We start from the raw sequence: 22,381 nt of genomic DNA on the forward strand, positions 1-22,381 counted from the left end.
TGTAAATTAATGTCGTCAGTGGCGGAGAATGTCAACCCACAACTGATCAGCAATGGAATCCTTTGGATTAATGCTTGTATTTGTTTGGAAAAGTGTATCTTTTAAAATCTGAAACAAACTCAACTTGTTTATTCAGTCACTTATTCAAATCAGCGCTTTTAGACACCTTAGAGACCCGACATCAATACCCCATTTACATATGGTCTTTGTGCCTCTCAAATGTCACAAGAAAGTAATTTGTGGAAAAGACAGCAAGAATAAAGAATGGTCAGTTGTTACACACCTTCCCAGAGGACTGGATGCCTTTGATGACAGCCAAGCACACCAAGATCCAAGCCACCAGCAGGGAGAGGGTCATCTTCCAGTTGAGGCCGCCTGTGTCCTCGATGGTACTGGTGATGTTGAGCGTCTGACGGTACCAAAAGTAAGTCGTGGCTGAACTCTTCTCGCACTCTGACTCTACAACTGCAATGACCAAAACAAAAACAAAAAAAAAAAACGTGGCTGCGGGAACTACAAAGATATGTCTCTGTAAAACTGTTTCCCTCATCTTGAAGTTAAAACTCTGCTACCAAAGGTAGTTGTACATCTCAACGCTTGTTGCTAAAAGTCACGTTTTCAAGGGAGATGTGGATCTTTTTGCGCCTGTGTTTCTCAAATGTTTGAGGTCAGTTGTGTTTATATGTGCGCCTGTGTCTGTTTTTATGTTAAAAGTCACATTTAAAAAGGACATGCACCTGTAACCCGTTCTTTATTGTTTAAAGTCACTTCTGTCTATATCTGCCTTATATTTTTAAAGTTTGAGGTCACCTTACAAAGTGAGTCAATATTTGCCCATGTCTCGTTCCTTAATGCTTAAAGGGGAAATCCAGTGCTTTGCATGAACAATGTATCCAATATGTCACGTAATATGTACTCTATTTTGACAATGTGATCTTCAATCGTCTCTCATTTAATAGTGTTTAAGAAGATTTTTAATCAACAATTACGACTTTTCAGGGGCGCTGCCTTTTTCGCGAGTCACATGACTTACATGCGCGGATGTGACGTGCGAGGTGCCACACCAAAGGCTCGATTACATTGTGCCAAGCGCTGATTTCTCGGATTTGTCCTCATCTGATGAAGAAATAGCCGTATCGGTTGATCGGGAGGATGGAGGAATACTTCCATACAGATTTGAACCTGTGGCTGTAAATAATGTTGAATATTTGAATGGTTCTTCAGGTGGCATGACGCCGGAGTCTGACTACTCGGAGGCCTACGTCCAGGACGTAAGTGTGTTAACAAAGGCCGCCGTAGCTCCGGGCTGACAGACGGGGATGGTTCTTCGGACAATGTAATCGAGCCTTTGGCGTGGCACCTCGCACGTCACGTCTGTGCTCGTAAGTCATGTGACTCACGAAAATGGTCGCGCCCCTGAAAATTCGTAATTGTAAATAAAAATCTTCTCAAAACACTATTAAATGGGAGAGGATTTAATATCACATTGTTAAAATAGAGTACATATCACATGACCTCTTGGATATATTGTTCATGCAAAGCACTGGATTTCCCCTTTAAAGACATAATTATAAGTGCACCTGTGTTTGTTTTGGATGTTTGAAGTCATGTGACTAAAGGAGTTAGATATCTGCATGTTTTTGAGTCTCTTTTCTGTTTTTAAGTCACTGTTTCTGTATGATAGCTTGTATTTCTTACTGTAACTTCTTGCATCTCTTACTTTAATTTCAATTGTCATGTTCCACAAATAGCTGTGCGTCTATGTGCACTTGTCTCTTTCTTTGATATTAAGTCATATCATGAGGGAGTTATGCTTCTCTTTGCCCATGTGTCTAACATTGAAAGTCAGATGTGTCTATATCTCTGCATGTGTAGCTGTTTTCTCATGTTAAAATGTATACACCGAAGGGAGTTGTGCGTCTGGATGTTTTAAACTCACTTGCGTCTACATATGAACCCGTCTTTGCTTTTGATGTTTGAAGTCATGTTACCAAGAGAGTTGTGCATACGTATGCATCTGTCTATTTTTTTATGTTCAAAATCACTAATGCTAACCGAGTTGTGCATCTCTCTCTCTCTAAAGTCAATTATATTTCTGTATGCTTGCATTTTGGACTTTGAAAATGTCATTTCATGTTTTGAATGGATCACAAGGAGTCTTTTTGGTCTGTTGTACTCACTGGCTTGGGTTCCATTGATGTGGACCGGACATTCGGCCCACGGGAGTGGGTACTGGAAGGATTGGAAGAAGTAGAAGATGCTCCAGCCGATGATCACGTTGTAGTAGAGGCCCACGAAGCCGCAAACCTGCCGTTAAAAAGACAGCACCTTGTTTGCGCCAAATGCCTTGAAGAAACAAATGTGATCGTGTGACTTCATCATCTTGAGCCTCACTCCATTGCCACTTAGCAAAAATGTGTTTGCAAACATTGAGAAAACGTGTGTTTGATGGTGTTTGCCACCAAACGTTTGCAAGTTTGCAAAGTTTGGTAATGCTGACGCATATCCAAACCTCAGCGCATGAGAATTTTTTTATTGTTTGGAGATATTCACTCTTTGAAGCGTTTGCTGGAATTCAGCAAAGCCCAGCCAATCAGAGAAGAGGTGGTGATCATGTGATTGACTTGTTGGACAAAATTGTAGCTTCCAAGAGCAAGGAAAGAAGTTGGGCTTTTGAAGAAATAGAAACTTTAATTGAAGAATATGAAAAGTATTATTGTTTTTACAGCACAAGAATGAATGATTAGAAGGACAAGTAGGTGGCACCATTGATCCAAATATCAAGTGTCCATGGCATGGATTTTACAGGTAAGTACAAGTAGCCAGAATGTACACATGAAATCCACATGGTCAAATATACTGCATGTATTGTGACTCTAGCAGTAGCCTGTGAGCATAGAGTCTGCGGGTGACTAGACAGCGAGGCCATGATTGTGTACTGAAAGGCATAATATGAAATGTATACATTCACCATTACTGCGTAGACTGCAGCACCTGCTGAAGGGCTTTCTCTCGCCTTGTCGGCTAACTCAAGATGGTCATTGGTCAAATGCACGTTCCATTTTTTAGGGAAAAACGGGTGTATTTTGGGGTGAAAATGCCAAGATTTTTTCTAAAAGGTCCTGAAAACTGAAAAAAAAGATCCTTTGTTGATTTTTCTTGAAAAAAAATGCCGACGTTCAGCAACAATTATACATAATTTTGCTGCAGCTGCCCTGAAGATGTCTTTCTTGAATTTTAACAATTCAGAGAGAAAATACATCGATCTCCCCTACAATTGACCCCACTCCACAACACACACACACACAGTGTATTGAAAGTAAAAGTAGCATGTGTGAGACCGGGAAAGTGTGTGTGCTTTATTAAGTTTGTGTCGTCAAACATGTCGTATTAAATCTTCATGGGGGCTGGAGATGCTGAGCCCATGTCAGGTTAACTCCGAGTGCCAATGAATTATTGAGCAGTTTGCTCTCAGCAGTCCTAGCTGAGTTTCTTTTTATAGCTGCCCAATGACACGTGCCCTCGAGGCTCCACCCTGGTCAGATCTGTCTCCCTCCTGTCTGTCAACTAACATGGAGTCTCTCCGTAATGGCCACAACCAAATAAACTCACACACATACAAAATGTTCTCATACGAACCCAAAACACTCATGCAAACACCTAAAAGTTCTCTTACATGCTTTTTCCCCCCTCATTATGAGACTTTTTCTTTTGTCAATGTGAGGTGGGGCTCCACAATACTGGAAAAATGTGGCACTGGGATATATCTATTTTTTTTAACCTGCAATATGAATTGTGATGTGAAATAAGACAAGATCAGTGTTGGGAAAGTTAATTTTCTATGCGAACGAGTTCAAAGTTCAGTTGAACAGATAAGATCAGAAATTGAGTTGTGTGCAAAATGTGGGGGAAAATTATTGAACACATGAAGAAAGGGAGGCGCAAAAAGGGATGGAATGCCAAGGTAACCTAAAATCTATCAATACTCAAACACCAATACAGCCCCTTGTCAGTGCAAGTAGGTCTCATTGCCAAGGTATGAGTCAAGACTCATGATCGGTAAGAGCAGAGGACTGTCTCAAGGCCATGACAAACTGTTGCAAAACAAAAATGATGGCATTGGTTACAGGCACATATCTAAGCTTTTGACTGTTCCAGTGAGCACGGTTGGAGTCATAATTTGTAAGTTGAAAACCAAATCATACCACCATAAATTTGCCCCAAACAGGTTGTCCTTGCAAGATTTGCGACAGAGGAGTGCAAAGAATAATCAAGAAGCGTTGGCTGAGAGCCAAGGACCATCTCTGGAGACTTTCAAATAGACTTGTCACAAGCAAAATAGTGAGTAATGCATTCTGTAGCCGTTGCCTGTATGCACACTCACCACGGATGACTCCATTGGTGAAAAAAACGTCAAAGCTCATCTAAAGTTGACTGAAAAACGTTTGTCCAAACCAGTTAAACATTGGGAGAATACAGTCTGGTCGGATGAGAGCAAAATTCAACCGTTTGGCTGCCATAATGCACACCACGTTTGGAAAAGAAATGACACTGCACATCACCCTAAAAACATCATACCAACAGTGAAGTTTGACCCATAAAAGACGCCGACAGAATCTTCAAGATTTGAAAATTCTTTGTGTGGAATGAACCAAAACCACAGCTGAGCAATGCATGCAACTAGTTCCTCCATACATGAGGTGTCTTGAAGCTGTCATTCCAAAGTATTAAATAAATAGTTGGCGTGTTCAATACTATTCCCGTGTGTCATTTGTCATTATTACAACAATTTGTGCTCATATTTGTTCTACTTTCTTTGTATGGGTGGATTACTTGGGTTCTTCCTAACATCTGGTGAAACTTTCATTTCAATAGCACCTTTGGAAATATATTTAGTGAGGAAAAAAATGATGACGTTTTAAGTATTTATCTCAGCCGCTGTACCTTCAAAGCGATCAGACCAAATCACTCCAATTATAAAATCTATAAATCACGAAATGATTTGGGGCCTGAACCTTGCCAACCGAGCTGGATGAAGCAGTCAATATGGGACTGCACCTCCTAAAAAAACCCTGACAGGGCGGGCCCCTATTCAAGGATTCTGTTCGTGGACTTCAGATCTGGGTTCAACATAATCATCCGCGAACTCCGCTTCGTCAAGCCTCTCCAACTCAATGTCTAGTCTTCCATCTGCCAGAGGATTCACAGCTTCCTGATGGCCAGGACACAGCAAGTGAAGCTGGGAAACACCACCTCATCCACATGGACCATCAGCACCAGCGCATCCCAGGGATATGTCCTCTCTCCACTGCTCATTCTCTCTCTACACAAACAACTGGACCCTAACTGAACCGGCCAGCATACTTCTTCATTTTGCAGACGACACCACAGGGATTAGCCTCATCGAAGATGGAGATGATTCTGTATCGACAAAAAGTGGAGCAACTGGAGCTTTGGTGCATCTGACGTGACATGAAACCAAACATGCCCAAGATCGTGGATGGGGACAGGGTGCCCAGCTGGCCTGTGTCATCCATCGTGATCTTCAAGTTTCTGGGAAATACAGACTCTCTTGGGACCTGAAGTGGGAGACCGATGTCAACGCCATCCTCAAAAAATCTGGATTAGTTCTGCCACAAAAAAATAGACAACCTGTGATGCAACGGACATTTGAGACTACTGAAAAAAATCATTGATTCCACCACCAACACCATACACACACACACACCCCAGAGACTCCCTCCCAGAACTAAGATGAGAGCATGAAAAATCCTCTTGGGTCCTTCACATCCTGGTCCCCACCTCTTCCAGCTCCTTCCCTCAGGTAGGCACTATCAAACAATGTAAACTAAAGCCAGCTGACATTTAAAGCGATTCTTCCCTCCTGCCTTTGAATTGATAAAGACTAATTGGTTCATTGTAGTGTGTTTTTATGGTTTTATGACTCCAAGTATTTAAAAATGGCAATCAAATATCATACTAGAGCGGTTCCAACTACTGGAGACAAATTCCTTGTGTCTTTTTCCACACACAAGGGAATAATTCTGACATTCAATAGAAACCTAAATGGGGAAACACCACTTCTACAATTTTGAACTGAAGAAACCTTTTTTATTTAAGGTGAAGTGTCTTCAACCATCAACAATTATCGAGTGTTTCATTTCATAGGCGTGTTGTTTTTTTTATTCAATTAGTAGTACCTGGGAGTATTTAAACCCAGTAATGGTGCTGCTAATATGTGATCAATGACAGAGGTTATACAGTTACCATCAGACTAGAAACCCCAATGCCTCCCAGCTGGGGGTACACATAGTTCCATACGCCGATGCTGCCCCGTCGGATCCTCTGACCCACCGCCAGCTCCAGGAAGAAGAGTGGGATGCCAATGAGGAGAAGGAGGATGAAGTAGGGAACCAGGTAGGCACCTACGACACAAGGGAGAAGAATGCAGAGCTGTTGACTTTCATTCCATGTTTAACAGTACAGAGATACTGTGCTCTTACTCAATAGCAATATTATTAGGAATTGCTGTTTGTTGGACTTCCAAGAAATTAAAGTATTTGTTAAAGACACAAGTAAACGCATAATGCCTCCATCCATCGATTTTTGGAGTCGCTTATCTTCCAAGGCTCACAGGAGCACTGGAGCCTATCCCAGCTATCATCAGGTACACCCTGATCTGGTTGTCACCCAATCACAGGGCACATGGACACAGACAATAGTCAAACTCACAATCACACCTAAGGGGAATTTAGAGCTTCCAATTAATGCATGTTTTAGGGAAGTGGGAGGAAAGCAGAGTGCCCGGAAAAAACCCACACGGGAGCCGGGATTTCAACTGTGAGGCCAACGCTCTACAGCAACCGTGCTGCCCTTATGTACATATGAAATTGTAAATATTGTTTAGGGGTCTGTAAAGTGACCAAAAAGTATATAAAAGTAAAACTCAAAAATCATAAATAATAGACCCTAACCTTCTAGCTAGAGGACTGTGTGGACATGTCAACAACATCCATCACCTTAAGCTGTCAAATGTTTGTCACTGTGACAAAGGTGTTCAAGTTCTTATATAGTGGGGGTGGAAAAACTCATGGCAAAGCCCAAGTGCATCACTAGGCATCATTTTAGCCACACACACACTAAAAAAACTGAAATGATAAAAAAAAAATGTTTTAATAATATGGTTTTAGAAATATTTCACGGATTTATCCATGTGTGTGTATTTAAAAATAATATCTAAATTCACGTTACAGAGTTTTTCATGCATTGGCCGTAGGTTTTTGCGATGGTGAAAGTTTGGAAGAAAATATTACAGATGGATTTAATCTCAAGGGACAAATTTGTTTTGAAAGTCAACCAAATGAGAATTGCTCCATCATACTGTACATTCCTTTAAATCCCGGTCAATGGGGTCCACTTACCGCCACCATTCTTTTGACACAGGTAAGGGAACCTCCAGACGTTCCCCAGGCCCACCGAGAACCCCACCTGTGCCAGGATGTACTCCATCTTATTGTTCCAGGCCGGCCTCCCGTCCTCACCATCGGGATCCGGGGAGGGCAGCAGGGCTCTTCCCGGGGCAGTGGAGCCGGGACTGAGACCCATACTCATCTGACTGCTCTTGTAGTCCATCGGGTGCTCCAGAGACAGCAGGTCCGCCACCGACTCGGTGACCGGCTCATTGCTGTGCTCCAGCTGGGTCACTCGCGTGTTGTTTGGCATGGTTGGCTACACACGTGAGTAGTCACTCTGATGGGGGTGCAGGCAGACGGGTGGGCGGGAGTGATGAAGAGAGGATTCTGGGATGCGTTCTTATTGAGAGATTCAGAGGAAGCGGAAGAACGTTCTGCTTCTGCAAAGACAAATAGCTGGAGCATCAAACTCTGTACTGGCCATCAATTTGCTTAAAAAAACATGTTAGTAAAATACTTTTAAAAAGTGAATGTTTTTCATTTATTCTCTTCCAACACAGCTACGATTAGCATGTGAAGTCTCCTTCAATTTTCCCGTGTTCCCTAACATTTATTTTAGCCTGGAAATAAAGGAGAGTTTAATGATACAACTATAGTGGAGCCTTGAAATCCAAGTATAATTTATTCTGTTAGCAAACTCATGACTTCAAATATGTAATCCAAATGGAAATTCTATTCAGCCTCACCCCCATAAAAACTGTATTAAAAATGTTTGAAATGTTTAATAATTTAGCACTCTATAATAATGTACTTTAAAAGCATAGAATAATGACTGTCAAAAAATTTAAATGATTTTGATTTAATATACGTGTATTGTATTGTATGCAATGCCTGCCTACATGTGTTACAGCACCGTTTGTGTTTAAATAATCGGTGCTTAAAAGGTTATATAACACTGTAACACCAATACTATTTTGTTAGATATTCTAAAAAAATTTTTTTTTGCATCGTTTGTTCATCTTAAGCTAAGATGACATTTTCTAAAGGCAAAGCTATGTGGTTGCTTTGAATACACACTGTGTAATTTTGTTTCTTTTCTCTTTACTTTGACAGTAAAATTCAGCTGGAAGTGACACTGAACAGCCTCTTTTCTGAAGAGTTGTTCACCATCTGCCAAACATCCGCTTCTTGTGAAGTGAGTTGAATTGAATTCACTGCTCCTATACAGTGGAAATTTTTAATTTGAGATCCAGACCAAAAAGTCAGTCGAACAACAGCTCTTACGCTGAAAAACTCCCAAGTTACAGTGTCACTCATGTCTCAAGGCACCACATTATTTGTATAGTCGCTTTTTCATACTTATCGCATCGCAAATGTAAAGTATATGTCAGCATTGTCCTCCATGATGGAAAACAGTCGTGCCGCAACAGCTCAGACTGAAAAATTTCACTAATCCACTATTACAGCAGTCAGTTCCCAGTGGAGGTTATTATTTCAAAGGTGAATCATGTGACATTCATGGGCAACGGGACACCATCTATTTGTGTGACGGTTGGTCCGAGGCAAACGTGTTGGAGCTTTGGTCAGCATTTGTTTGAAACAGGATTTTTTTTTTTTAAAAGATGTAGGAGCTACTAAATTAGGACTTTAAAGTCTTTATTAATTGTACAGTCATGCAAACATATGCACTGCTGAAACCCCAGTATTATTATATTAAAAACAATGAAACATTTTTACAAATGATTAATGGTACAGAAATGGATGGATGGATTGATGAATGAGAAGGAGTCATCTCATCATATTTCCACATGACATTTATGAACTAGTTTTGGAATCAGAAATCAAGGGTATTGTTCATGTTTTATAACACAAAACTATAATATCTCAACGTTATCATTTAAGATAGGACAATTTTAAATTTTGGTACAGATTTTAACAAGAATCTTGTTATGTCATGTTAACACATATGATTTGTCTTCGCGAGTCACAGAAAATCATGTGGCGGGGCGTATCTGGGCCCAGTGCCTTGAGTTTGAGACCTTTGTTCTACATGAAGCCGCGCTATATTTGCCTCAAAAGTGGCTAATACTGTGGAAAAACACACACACGTGATGGGTGTAAGGAAATATTTCATGTAGGTCATATCTGAGGATTGGATAAATGACAGACGTCTATTGTCAGCATTTTAAAATACATTCCAATGACAGGGTGTGAGTAGTTTTGTGATCTTCTCTCCTTGTATTTGTTTATCTTTATCTAAATAAGCTTTTGGTGTTCCTTTCTGTTCATTCTGATCTTGTGTACATCAGTTCTTGTTTTTGTTGTGTGGTTTTTTTTGTAGTTTTGGTCTTGTTTTTTACTTAATTAGTGTCGTTATTTGCTCTTGTGCTCGTTTTGTTACTTATTCTGTTCAGCTTCTGTTCCCTGTTGCTCTCAGTCCATCCACTGTGTGGATTTTTGGTAATTTCCACGTTCTTTTGGCGTCAACATTTCTGTCACCATTGTTTTCATTTTTATTCCCTATTATTGTTGTTCAATTGGTCAAATATGTTTTTTTTTTTTTGGGTTGAATTTCAATCTTGATTGTGTGTGTTGGGATCCTACTTTGATATTGCGTTTTGTAATGGGAAATTTCTCCATAGAGTGACTCTCTAACCGTGAAGAAACGGGTCCAAGCAGGATGGAACAGTTGGCGGAAGGTGTTTGGTGTTCTAAGTTACAGAAGAGACTCCGCTAGTATGAAGGGCAAAGTTTATAAAACAGTGGTGAGGCCGGATTAGAGATGGTGTCACTGAAGAAACAACAGGAAGCAGAACTTGAGGTAGCAGAAATGAAGATGTTGAGGCTCGCGCTTGGTGCAAACAGGTTGGATAGGATTAGAAATTAGCTCATTAGAGGGACAGCCAAAGTTGGATGTTATGGAGACAAGGTTCGAGAGAGCAGACTTCGATGGTTTGGACATTATCCAGATTGAGTCAGTATATTGGTAGAAGGGTGCTGAGGATGAAGCTGCCAGGCAAAAGAGCGAGAGGAAGACCAAAGAAAAGGTTGATGGATGTTGTGAGGGAAGACATGAGTACATTGGGTGTTAGAGAGGAGGATGCACAAGATAGGCTTAGATGGAAAAAGATGACACGCCGTAGCGACCCCTAATGGGACAAACGGAAAGAAAAGAAGAAGAAGAGTGACTCTCTAACATGGACTTAGTATGAAAGCATCAATTTCATTATAAAAGAAAACCTTAGTTTTGTCACGTGAGTGTCCAAAAAAGGCCTCTCAAACAGCTACTTTTGTTTGACCCACTTCTGTAACCTCTTTATCCATATTTGGCTAAAACTGCTCCCTTTTCTGTAATTGGTTGCCTCTGTATTAAAGACTGACATTTTCTGTACACTCACAAGGTTTGCGGGTGTGCTAGAATCTATCCCAGCTATCTTTGGGCAAAGAGTGGTTAAACATTTGAAATGGTTGCCAGACAATTGCTGGCCACACATACACAAAAAAAACTATTATATATTGATATTTTGACAGTGCGGGTGTGGAAGCAGAAAGCAAATGCAAAGATCTTTGCTAGTGATGTAGATAAGCGTGAGAACTTTGAATGATGTCAGGTGTCTCGGTATGAAAATGTCTGGAACTCAAGAATGCGTGGACAATTTTGATTAATATTTCATAGGTTTTACTGAGGGACAACAGAGACAATATTACATCCCAAATTTTAAAAAACGCAATTGGTTTGGTAAAATACGTCCCCTTTATGACCAACTGTGAGAGGTCACTCAAAGCCAGCAAAAAGTACAGTTCTTCGCACAATCAAGAGGTTCCGGTTTTGAAGATTTCTTTGTGTTGGTCCAATGTGATGCAATGTTCCACCATCCACAGATAGCACGTCGAGAAATGCTCAGATTTCACTGTTGTCTTTAATCCACTTTTCACAGAGAAACTCACACCTCGTTGACCTTGTGCCAGAATCCCCCACAGCCACGGGCACAGCTGGCTGTGGCTGGTAGAACGTGACTCAAGAACAAATTGGCTGCCAATTATGGCAGACACCTGAGGCTTTTGCTTGCAGTCTCAAGGTGGCATATCTGTTTGTCTCCACTATTTTCAGAGTTTCTGCTTAATGTTTCGAGTAGAAAAGTCAGAGAATCACTCTTAGATTGCTTTGTTGCGTTCATGTATATCAATTCTATATACTATTTTTGTACATTATATATTTTTGTCTCATATTTTATCGTCTATTTTTATACTTATATGCTCTTATTTTACAGTATGTGGACATGTGTCTGGTAATAAAGATTCCTGCTACTCCTACGGCAAGAAGCTAACATTTTACATGTTCCCTCAGTACGGCTTCTTGTCCTTCATCCCAAACACACACGCAAATGTATCACACCAGTCCCACGTGATACAAAGTCAACTTTTCACAAAATACTGCGCCACACAGGCTGCAAACACCACCAAGCCAATAGCTACGCAAACAAAAATAGGTTTACCTCTGTCTTCCACATGATAACTTGCTTCTGCAACTACTGTAAATAATCCTGCAAAAACAAATTTTACCACCTCGTTGATGGCGTGTCTATCCGGCAGCTGTTAGGTCTGTTCATAATCTCAACCATCACCACCATTCATCAGCAGAAATCTATGCAATTTTTGTCTACAGTATAATCGAGGTCCTTAAGTCTCTTAAGTACTAATTGGTTTTCTATTCACTCGAGCAGCTGTGTGTATCTGAAGCTCGCTCATGATTTACATTTTGGCATGCGACACAAAACTAAAAAAAAAAAAAAAAAAACACAGTACCACTGCTCTTGCATGACGTTTGGTTGATTTAATTAAGGTTGTGTTAAATATATATTATTCTATAGTGAGTACTGTATTTTCAACACTATAAGGCACACCTAAAATTCTTTAATTTTCTCAAAAGCCGACAGTGCGCCTTATAATCCTGTGCACCTTATATATTAATCAATATTGAGCCTTTCGTGCAGCTCCATCTCATGGATGCATAACGTAACCCCAGCCTCTACTGTAGTGTCTATTCTATGTGCCTTCAATATTAAAAAAGTTTTTAAATAGGCCAGTCATTGAAGGTGCGCCTTATAATGTGGTGCACCTTAGAGTGCGGAAAATACGGTACTCAATACACAAGAAATAACTAAAATGGATCATACATTATTAACAGAAATGTACATTTTAAATGCTAATATCGAAAATCTTCTCTTTCTGGATGTCAGCAGACTTGCACATGCACAGAGACACAACAGCTAGCCTCTCTTGTTGCAACTCAAACAGAGGAGAGTGGTATTGCCCGACCACTTCAACTGTTTCCTAGTTAGAAAAAACACACCAGCAAAAGCCATCCATCCATTTTCTTTTGCCGCTCATCCTCACAAGGGTCACGGGCAGTGCTGGAGCCTATCCCAGCTGTCAACGGGCAGGAGGCAGGGTACACCCTGAACTGGTTGCCAGCCAATCGCAGGGCACATAGAGACAGACAACAGCCGCACACACAATCACACCTACGGGCAATTTAGAGTGTCCAATTAATGTTTAATGTTTTGGGGATGTGGGAGGAAACCGGAGTACCCGGAGAGAAAACCCATGCGGGCACGGGTAGAACAAACTCCACACAGGCGGGTCCGGGATTGAACCCAGGACCTCAGAACTGTGAGGCCAACGCTTTACCAGCTGAGTATATCCTACCTAAAAACAAATATTGACCCAGTCTGTTAGTATTGAGCAATCGATGTTGGGAAATGTGCTACATAACCTGATGTAAGACAGGTAATTACAAAACTATGATTGGAAGACGTGGACGATAACGTGAATCAGAGCCCAAGGAGCGGTAGGATGGATTGGGATTAGGTGGATCAAACTATTTTTGAGGCACTGGGTTGCTGTTTTTATGGTTAAAACGTGTTTCCACAAAGCACTGTATGGTATTATTCCTTGTTAGCTTGTTCAGAAAGACACACAGGATAAGTCAGTAAGTAAGTAAATGAAATAGTCCCTCAAATTTTAGAGGTGCTCAGATTGAATTTAGGGGTGCCTCATGAGCCCTGAAAATGGGTTAGAAGTGCCTGTGCTTGGAGCCGTCATCTCCAACTAGCATGACAAGCAAACTGGACAAGTGTTTGGACACTATAGTCTCTTCTTCTCTCACCAATGTTGTCCATTTAGAAAAAAATAAGCCTCAGAAAGTTAAAGTTTAAAAAAAAGCAACCCACACTAATCTGAGCAAATCCTTTGATGCTGTCTGAAATGACTTCAATAGCAATATGAAACTGAAGTTGCCATTAACAATGCTATTGAGCTAGTGTGTCCTCATCACTGCGACCCAATAGATGCATTGAAAGGATTTGTGTCAGCAGAAACACTCAGCATGTCTGCCATCAATGTGCTGCTGAAATGTTACATGAAAACATTGCGAAACAATGAGGCTACTGTTCAAAAGGCTTGGATAAATATCACAGTCACAATGCATAATGCATCTTGACTGGGGACGAGTGCTCGCAGACAGACTGCTGCAAGGACACAAAGCTCCAGACTAATGCAGCGCCATGGAACCCAGATGGATGTGAATTTAAGGCGTTTATTTAAAGGATCTACTGTATCAAATAGTTATCTCAGTTCTGGATTTTAAAAAGTTGTCTGCAGAACCCCCCGCCCCGGCAATAGACTTCACTAATATTAGGCTTAGTTTCTGGTGAGGTACCATTGTTGATTTTGAGCCAAATTTTGGCCCAGCCACATTTAGGTCGAAAACTGCGTGAGAGCCTGCCAGACTACAATGACAAAAGCCAAGTAAATGTCCTTATTCCAGCTCACTGCACAATTGATCGCAACACGCATGGCTCTAAGACCTTTGAAAAAGAGTTTGCAAAGATGACATAACACACGTGTGAATTTGAAGGTGCTTTCCATCCATTTTTCCCACAGAAAAATGGCCGTTTACAGGGTAATTAGTTCATTAGCGCCACAGCCAAAGTATTTTTTTCACTCTGGAATTTCATCCAGCCAAGCTACCAAGTGAGTGGCTGAGAAACTGTGTGGGGGTTGTTATTTTGTCAATAAACCCCACAGCTTGATAGCAGCGGGAACAGTGTAACAGTCGCTCACAGACACATTTTCAGGAATAGTCAGAGAACTAAAAACTGACTTGGTTGTTTCGTTTCACATGTCACGTGTGGGCAAACACTGCTCACATTTTGCATACAAATATCAAAAAGCCATATTTTGCATAATGCATCCACATGAAATCCTTCGCAGGGACTTGTACTCATGCTGCTGCCAACTGAGCAGACTGGAAATCCACCTGGCGAAGTCCCGCTGGCATCAGGCACATGGCATTTCTTAGGAGTGGAGATAAAACCCTGTCATCACGACACCATGTGGCCGTATTGTCCATCCATCCATCCATCCACTTTCTTTTGCTGCTTATCCTCACGAGGGTCACGGGGAGTGCTGGAACCTATCCCAGCTGTCAACGGGCAGGAGGCAGGGTACACCCTGAACTGGTTGCCAGCCAATCGCAGGGCACATTGAGACAAACAGCCGCACTCACAATCCCAACTAGGGGCAATTTAGAGTTTCCAATTAATGTTGCATTTTTTGGGATGTGGGAGGAAACCAGAGTGCCCGGAGAAAACGCACGCAGGCACGGGGAGAACATGCAAACTCCACACAGGCGGGTCCAGGATTGAACCAGGGACCTCAGAACTGTGACGCCAACGCTTTACCAGCTGACACACCGTGCCGCCGGCCATATTGTCATTTGTGGATATTCATCAGGAGCAAGAAGTGGAAGGCTCTAGAATGGCCAAGTGAATCTCTAGACTTAAACCCTATAGAACAGGGGTAACAAACTCACTTTGTCATGGGGTATATTGTAGTTATGTTATTTATTTCATCAGAGGGCCATTACAACTGTAACTCAACATAGTGTTATAGTAACCCTGAACTGGTTGCCAGGCAATCGCAGGGCACATAGTGACAATCAATCAGCCACATTCACGCCAACGGGCAATTTAGAATCTCCAATTGAAACATATTTTGGGAATGTAGGAGGAAACCGGAGTTCCCGGAGCAAAGGCACGCAGGCACGGGGAGAACATGCAAACTCCAGAAAGGCGGGGCCGGGCTTTGAAGCCCCAATCCTCAGACATTTCTAACCAGGCATGCGACCGTGCCGCCATTTCCATTGACAGGATAGACTTGATATTACCGTTAACTGTTGTAACTGCATTAGACCGCCGTGTCCATCAACAGCTCCTTCACTCTCAGGCTTTCACACTGAGGTGCAAAAAGGAATGCGTCTTACTCCCCACAGCCAAATGACAGTTCAAATCTAATAAACAATTGTCCATCCATTTTCTTAGCCGCTTATCCTCACGAGGGTTACGGCAGTGCCGGAGCCTATACCAGCTGTCACTGGGCAGGAGGCGGGGTACACCCTGAACTGATTGCCAGCCAATCGCAGGGCACATAGAGACAAACAACAGTCGCACTAACCATCACACCTATGTGGGCAATTTAGAGTGTCCGATTAATTCATTTTTTTGGGGTTGTGAGAGGAAACCAGAGTTCCCGGAGGAAACCCAAGCAGGCACGGGGAGAACATGTAAATTCCACACAGGATTGAACCCGGATCCTCAGAACTGTGAGACCAACGCTTTACAGCTGATTCGTCATGCCATACCACAGTAAATAATCAACGAGACACTATGTACTACATCATACACAGTGTTATTTTTTTTTCTAACTTGTTGCTGTAGTGAAATAAAAAAAAAATGTTCCTCTCTCACCTAGTTAACTTTAATAACACCATATTTGTTTTTTTCATAATATTGTATTCTACTGTTTGCTCCTGTCAATGGTCAATTTCTTCTTCTTCTCTGCCTCCTCCAAACATGTTCAAAACCAATGTGGCAACATGCCTGTAATTAATCGCTCTAAAATAGTTGTATTTATACAAAATAGACGTTGCTCTTCTCTCTGTCCTCATTGTTATAAGTGTGTGTCTTAGTAAAATGTCAGGCTCATTGGTAAGTGGCCATAATCATTTCATGTAACAATAACTGTGAATGTTTCTATTCATTCATTATTCATGTTCACAGTATAGCTAAATGACCTGGTGACTTATTATCTTTGGAAGACAATAAAGTGTACATCTTCCTAGTTTCTCAATAGATTTGGGATGTTGCAGTGATGTTTCAAATGTAACTAAAGTTTCCTCCCACATCCCAAAAACAAGCAACATTAATTGGACACTCTAAATTGCCCCTATGTGTGATGGTGAGTGCGGCTGTTTGTCTCTGTGTGCCCTGCGATTGGCTGACAACCAGTTCAGGGTGTACCCCGCCTCCTGCCCGTTGACAGCTAGGATAGGCTCCAGCACTCCACGTGACCCTTCTGAGGATAAGCGGCAAAGAAAATGGATGGATGGAAATTCTGTACCATAATTAAATGTATTTTGATACTCCCAAACACTGCGGACAAAAGCACTTGCAGGTTTCCAAAGGTGGATTAACACTGACAGGATGGACTTGACATGCAGTGAAAAGCATGTTACTATGTTATAAACATGCACAAAACATGACAACAGGTACTCCAGATAGTGCTCTTGTAACATGAGAACCACATTAAAACTGTGTTGTCCGCAGTCAAATGAAAGCGACACAGCACAGGTTCACACCTTCTCTCACAGTTCATATCTGATGGATTATCTTTTAGTCTAGTTGCTAGGCAATGGCTCTTGGTGCAAACTGGAGATACAGTACAGCCTCACTGCTCGCCCGTTTCTCCTCTCGCCATCGCAAATAGAGTCTATGTCCACTGAGGGGACGGCTGCAAATCTGCCTCGGGGGAGGGCAGGCATTGTGGCAGAGTTGGAGGTGATTGTTGTGCTGCGTGTCATGATGACACTCCAGCAAAACAGCCAGCGAAGGGAAAGGGACACGTTTCCTAGGTGACATTTTAAGCGATGCTCTGCTGGTTGAGCAGAAGCAGCCAAATTGCCATTAGCAAACTCACCTACTTCCAAATTCTTTTGTCGAACATAATCAAATCAAATCAAAATGTATTTATAGAGCACTTTTCATATACAATGACCAGTATCTTAAAGTGGATTTCATATTTCAAATCAATTGCCTCCAACCACTAATCCACATAGATACAGTACATATTGTAGATGAGCACAGACACACAGTTAAAAATAAATGAAAATAATAATGCAATGACCTATGACTCGGCACATACTGTAAGTCAAGTCTGATCCAGTTCATCCTGCTCCTTCTAAAGCGGCATACAGTATTAGTGCAGCAGGAGCTACTGTCGTGTTGGACGCTGGCTGATAGCCTAGCTCATGTGTCAGCACCCTTAAATACATTTAGCTCATTTCCTATGGAAAATAAAACCTGGGAGCCACAAAACCCCTTTAAACATTTTCTTAGTATTTTATGTTTGTTTTTACCTGCATATATATATAAAAAAAAAAAAAACTATATTCAGATGATCTTCCATCCATCCATTTTATTAACCGCTTATCCTCATTAGGGTCACGGAAGTGCTGGAGACGATCCCAGCTGTCATCAGGCAGGAGTACACCCTGAATTGGTTGCCAGCCAATCGGAGTGCACATGGAGACAGACAACAGTCACACTCACAATCACACCTAAGGGCATTTTAGAGTCTACAGGGATGCGGGGAGAAAGCGGAGCGCCTGGAGGAGTCCCACACATGCACGGGGAGAACATGCAAATTCCACACAGGGAGAGCCGGGATTGAACCCAGGTCCTTTGAGTCTATGAAATTATGAATGAATGAAATTAAATTTCACTTTTTGTACCACTCATCCTCCTAAACTGATGGTCTTACTGAAGTCTATCTCACCTGACTTGAGGTGCCCGGAATTGGTTTCCAGCCAATCGTAAGGCACAAATTAAACAATCATTTGCATGAAAACATTACCATGTTTTTTTGTATGTGGGAGTCCTCACGCAGGCACAAACATGCAAACTGCACACAGGATGCCCAGAGCACGGATTTGAACCCCAAGGCCTTGAGAAATTAAAGCCTTAAATTACAAGTGCATCTACATCTCCAACAAACCAAGAATGATCTCCAACTTGAAATAATAATAATAAAAAAGACTATTTCACTTAGTAATGTAAAAAATATATTTTCAAAAATATGTCAACAAAAATATTTATTTTATCTGGGATTTTTTTTACTCTTAAACCTCGGCATATAGCGTCAACATATCAGGGGTGTAAGATGTCACCTTCATCTTTAATCGAGTCATCTGCAAGGCGTTTTAAAAATACTCTAGTTCATTTAACACAAAACATGAAATGTTCAGTTTTCTTATCTTGGATTTATCTACAAGGGGTCAAATCGCTTGGAGACAGTTATCGCACATCGGTAGTTGTGATGCATATTTTGAGTGACAAGAAAAAAAACCATTTGAATGTTAAAGGAAAACAGCATCTTCAAATTTTGAATTACATTTGAAGAATGAAGAAACTCATTCAAACCTCAACAGAATTTTCATTGATTGATTTTCAAAAGTCAGAAAAAGCAAATGTGGCGATGTGTCTACGGCATGCACTACGTGTACAGAGCCGCACACTAAGGGCTCTATTTTCGTAGACTCGGGATCTGCAGCAGGGCGCAAATGCTGGACGAATTTGATTTTGTGCAAGTGCAAGTCTTATGGCATATTCGCCAGAGCGTTCTCCGCCAAGCTGGGTGTTCGGGGCAACGAGGGTGTGCCCTTGCAGATGTGCTCAGGGGAGTGCCAATTTGGTGGCAGAAAGTTGGTCTCAACTTTTGCCTGCTCAAACCACATCTAAATATTGGCTCAGGTCACCAGCCAATCCCAAAGCACATACTATGACTATTTCCACCCATTTGACTATATTTGGATGTTGTCTTTGTCTTCAATGAGGCTGACATGCGAACATAGGGAGCGCAGAGCCAAGATTTAAAACCCAAACCTCGGAACTGTGAGGCAGCTGTCCTGATTCACAACGCTCACCTTGTAAAATCCATCCATTCATCCATTTTCTTTGCCGCCTATCCTCACGAGGGTCACGGCGTGTGCTGGAGCCTATCCCAACTGTCAACAGGCAGGTGGGTTGGTACACCCTGAACTGATTGCCAGCCAATCGGAGGGCACATGGAGACAAACAGCCCCACTCGCAATCACGCCTAAGGGCAATTTAGAGCGTCCAATTATTGTTGCATGTTTTTTGGGATGTGGGAGGAAACCGGAGTGCCCGGAAGAAACCCACGCAGCCACGGTAAGAACATGCAAACTCCACACAGGCGGGTCCGGGATTGAACCCAGGACCTCAGAACTGTGAGGCCAGCGCTTTATCAGCAGAACCACCGTGGCGCCCCTTATAAAAAAAAAAAAAAAATCATACAGAAATTTTTTGGATCAGGAACATTTCTGTTATTTGTGGCAAAACTCACACCGGGTGCTGTTCTGCTTTTAGAGTTATTGTTTATCTGGGTTTTTCTTCCTACATTGCAAAAATGTACAGTATATAAAAGATTACATTTCCATGGGTCAGAGGTCTGCATGGGAGTGAGATTGGGGCTGGCTGAGGCAGTGGAGTTGGGTCCCAGTGACCTCCTCCAGTTGACCAATTTTTAGAGTGGACCACGGTGGATCCCTCGATGTGGAAGGTGCTGAAGACCCATACAACGCTCACATCCAATGTGTCGTTGTACTAGGTAGAGCATGCTTTACTGTCCTCATACTGTGTACAGCAAGTGTTTCGTTATTTGTTGTCTTCTCTTCCTATATTATTTAGTTACCTACTCACTTGCACTCCTTTTTGTTTTTCCTCTCAATCCGCTTAAAATATTCTATTGAACTGAACCACTATAATTCTCAATACATGTCCATCCATCCATCCATAAATCCATCCATTTTCTGAGCTGCTTACCAACAGAAGGGTTGCAGGAGTGCTGGAGTCTATGCCAGCTATCTTCGGCCAGTAGGCGTTGTACACCGTGAATTGGTTGCCAGCCAATCGCAGGGCACACATAAACAAGCATTCACACTCACAATCACACCTATGGGCAATTTTGAGTCTTTCATTAACCCATCGTGGATGTTTTTGGGATGTGGTGGGAAACTGGAGTGCCCAGAGAAACCCCACGCAGGCACAGGGAGAACATGCAAACGCCACAGAGGCGGGGCCAGGACTTGAACTCCGCCCCTCAGAACTTTGAGGCAGAGGCTCTAACCTTTCGTTCCACCGAGCCACCTCAATAAATATCCATCCATCCACTTTCTGAGCTGCTTATCCTCATAAAGGTCGTAGGAGTGCTGGAGCCTATCCCACAGTACACCCTGAACTGGTTGCCAGCCAATCGCAGGGCACATAGAAACAAACAACCAGCCACACTCACACCTATGGACAATTTAGAATCTCCAATGGATGCATGTTTCTGGGATGTGGGAGGAAACCAGAGTGCCCAGAGAAAACTCACCCAGACACGGGGAGAACATGCAAATTCCATACAGGTGGGGCCAGAATTTGAACCCCGGTCTTCAGAGCTGTGAGGCCGATGTTCTACCCAGTTGCATTACCATACCGCCTCAATAAATATCCATCACAATAAAAACAAATCACACTAGCAGCTTAAAACTGTTGCGGCATAAAAGGGTTTTCCTTTCTGCTTGGCTGAACAGCTGAGCAGGACAACACAAAGAAAGAATGAAAGAAAAGAAAATGAATCTACAGTGCTACTGTGACTTTCTTTTTCAAATTACGAGCTGCACACAAATCCCAATTGAAAACACTTGCAAGGAGCACGAAGGCGACACTGACAACAAACTAACAGGCAAACCCGACGGGGTCTAACATCCAAACCTTACTCAATCCACCACGCCTCCCTTAGGCAGACATTAACACATGAACACTAGAGTGTCTGTCTTTCAGCTTGATTACGCTTGAGTCATTAATTGAAATTCTCAACTATGTTTCCAAATATCTATTTTACAGCAAAATAGGGTTCTTTTAAAACCGACAGACATTCCTGTAGCTTCTTTGCTCTTGCCATTAACCTCATTGTGACACTTTTCCAATTTTCCACATCTCTTTAGTGTCCGGGTGCCCTTTGGATCATTTGTATAACTATTGCTGACTTGGCAGTTTAAAAATGTACCAAATAGAATCACGCACACGATTAAAACTTTGGCAAACTGCTGTTTTCCCCGCTTCTCACAAATAACCAAATACATGTAAAATGAACACTATGGAATTATGGACAACTGATATCCATGTTCAAATTAAGTAAATTCAAAGGATTTTTTTGTTCATTACCCTGCTGAACGTTTTAGATTGACTGCCTTATCCGGGAACACCTCGGCAGAGTATTGCAGCTCCTACAACGGAACCACATCTCCTCAGCCTATGAGTAAGTTTACTCAGTTCTATGTCACCATTCTGACCTTCGTGTTCTTCCTTGTCCTCAATATATCCTCAGTGGGTCTGTGACACCTTGCCGTCAAGCCAGTCACCCCCTGCCATGCATTCTCTGCCTCAACAACCTGCCACCCGATACCAAGGACCACCTACATCTCCCCTTTCAACAAACTGTTCAACACAACCTCTTGGCTTCCACTTGCTCTTGGGTCCAGTCTCCATCTGTTCACGACAGCACAGTGGACAAGAAGTTACTGCATTCGTCTCACAGTTCTAAGGTCCGGGATTCAAATCCTGGTCTCGCCTGTGTAGACTTTGCATGTTCTCCATGTGCCTAAATGGGTTTTCTCTGGGTTCTCCGGTTTCCTCCCACACCCCCAAAAACATGGAGGGTAGGTTAACTGAAGACTCTAAATTGCCTGTAGGTGTGAATGTGTGTGCAAATTGTTTGTTTATATGTGCCACTCTCCAGGAAATAGCTGGGATAGGCTCCAGTACATTCGCAACCTTTGTGAGGAT

At 42.1% G+C, this 22,381-nt stretch overlaps 1 protein-coding gene and 1 long non-coding RNA gene across 3 annotated transcripts in view; one reads left to right on the forward strand and one right to left on the reverse strand.

The window, feature by feature from the left end:
* The window catches only part of LOC133511469 (sodium-dependent neutral amino acid transporter SLC6A17-like), a 40,379-nt gene that overhangs the window by 13,954 nt on the left and 4,044 nt on the right, over positions 1-22,381 (reverse strand). The window contains exons 2-5 of the mRNA XM_061840414.1: positions 7,422-7,852; positions 6,268-6,425; positions 2,181-2,307; positions 284-465 (exon numbers count right to left, since the gene is read on the reverse strand). Coding sequence (XP_061696398.1) covers positions 284-465; positions 2,181-2,307; positions 6,268-6,425; positions 7,422-7,722 — 768 coding nt within the window. The 5' untranslated portion in view covers positions 7,723-7,852. The remainder of the gene's footprint in view (positions 1-283; positions 466-2,180; positions 2,308-6,267; positions 6,426-7,421; positions 7,853-22,381) is intronic.
* On the forward strand, positions 318-4,663 carry LOC133511481 (uncharacterized). 2 transcript variants are annotated; one of them, XR_009797920.1, is made up of 3 exons: positions 318-424; positions 2,729-2,808; positions 4,229-4,663. It is a non-coding gene; the product is annotated as an uncharacterized LOC133511481 (long non-coding RNA). The 2 variants fall into 2 exon arrangements; XR_009797922.1 differs by lacking the exon at positions 318-424 and having other exon boundaries at positions 2,195-2,808; positions 4,229-4,341; positions 4,459-4,663.

The sequence above is a fragment of the Syngnathoides biaculeatus genome, chromosome 2 (genome assembly GCF_019802595.1).
Source record: "Syngnathoides biaculeatus isolate LvHL_M chromosome 2, ASM1980259v1, whole genome shotgun sequence".
Taxonomy (NCBI): domain Eukaryota; kingdom Metazoa; phylum Chordata; class Actinopteri; order Syngnathiformes; family Syngnathidae; genus Syngnathoides; species Syngnathoides biaculeatus.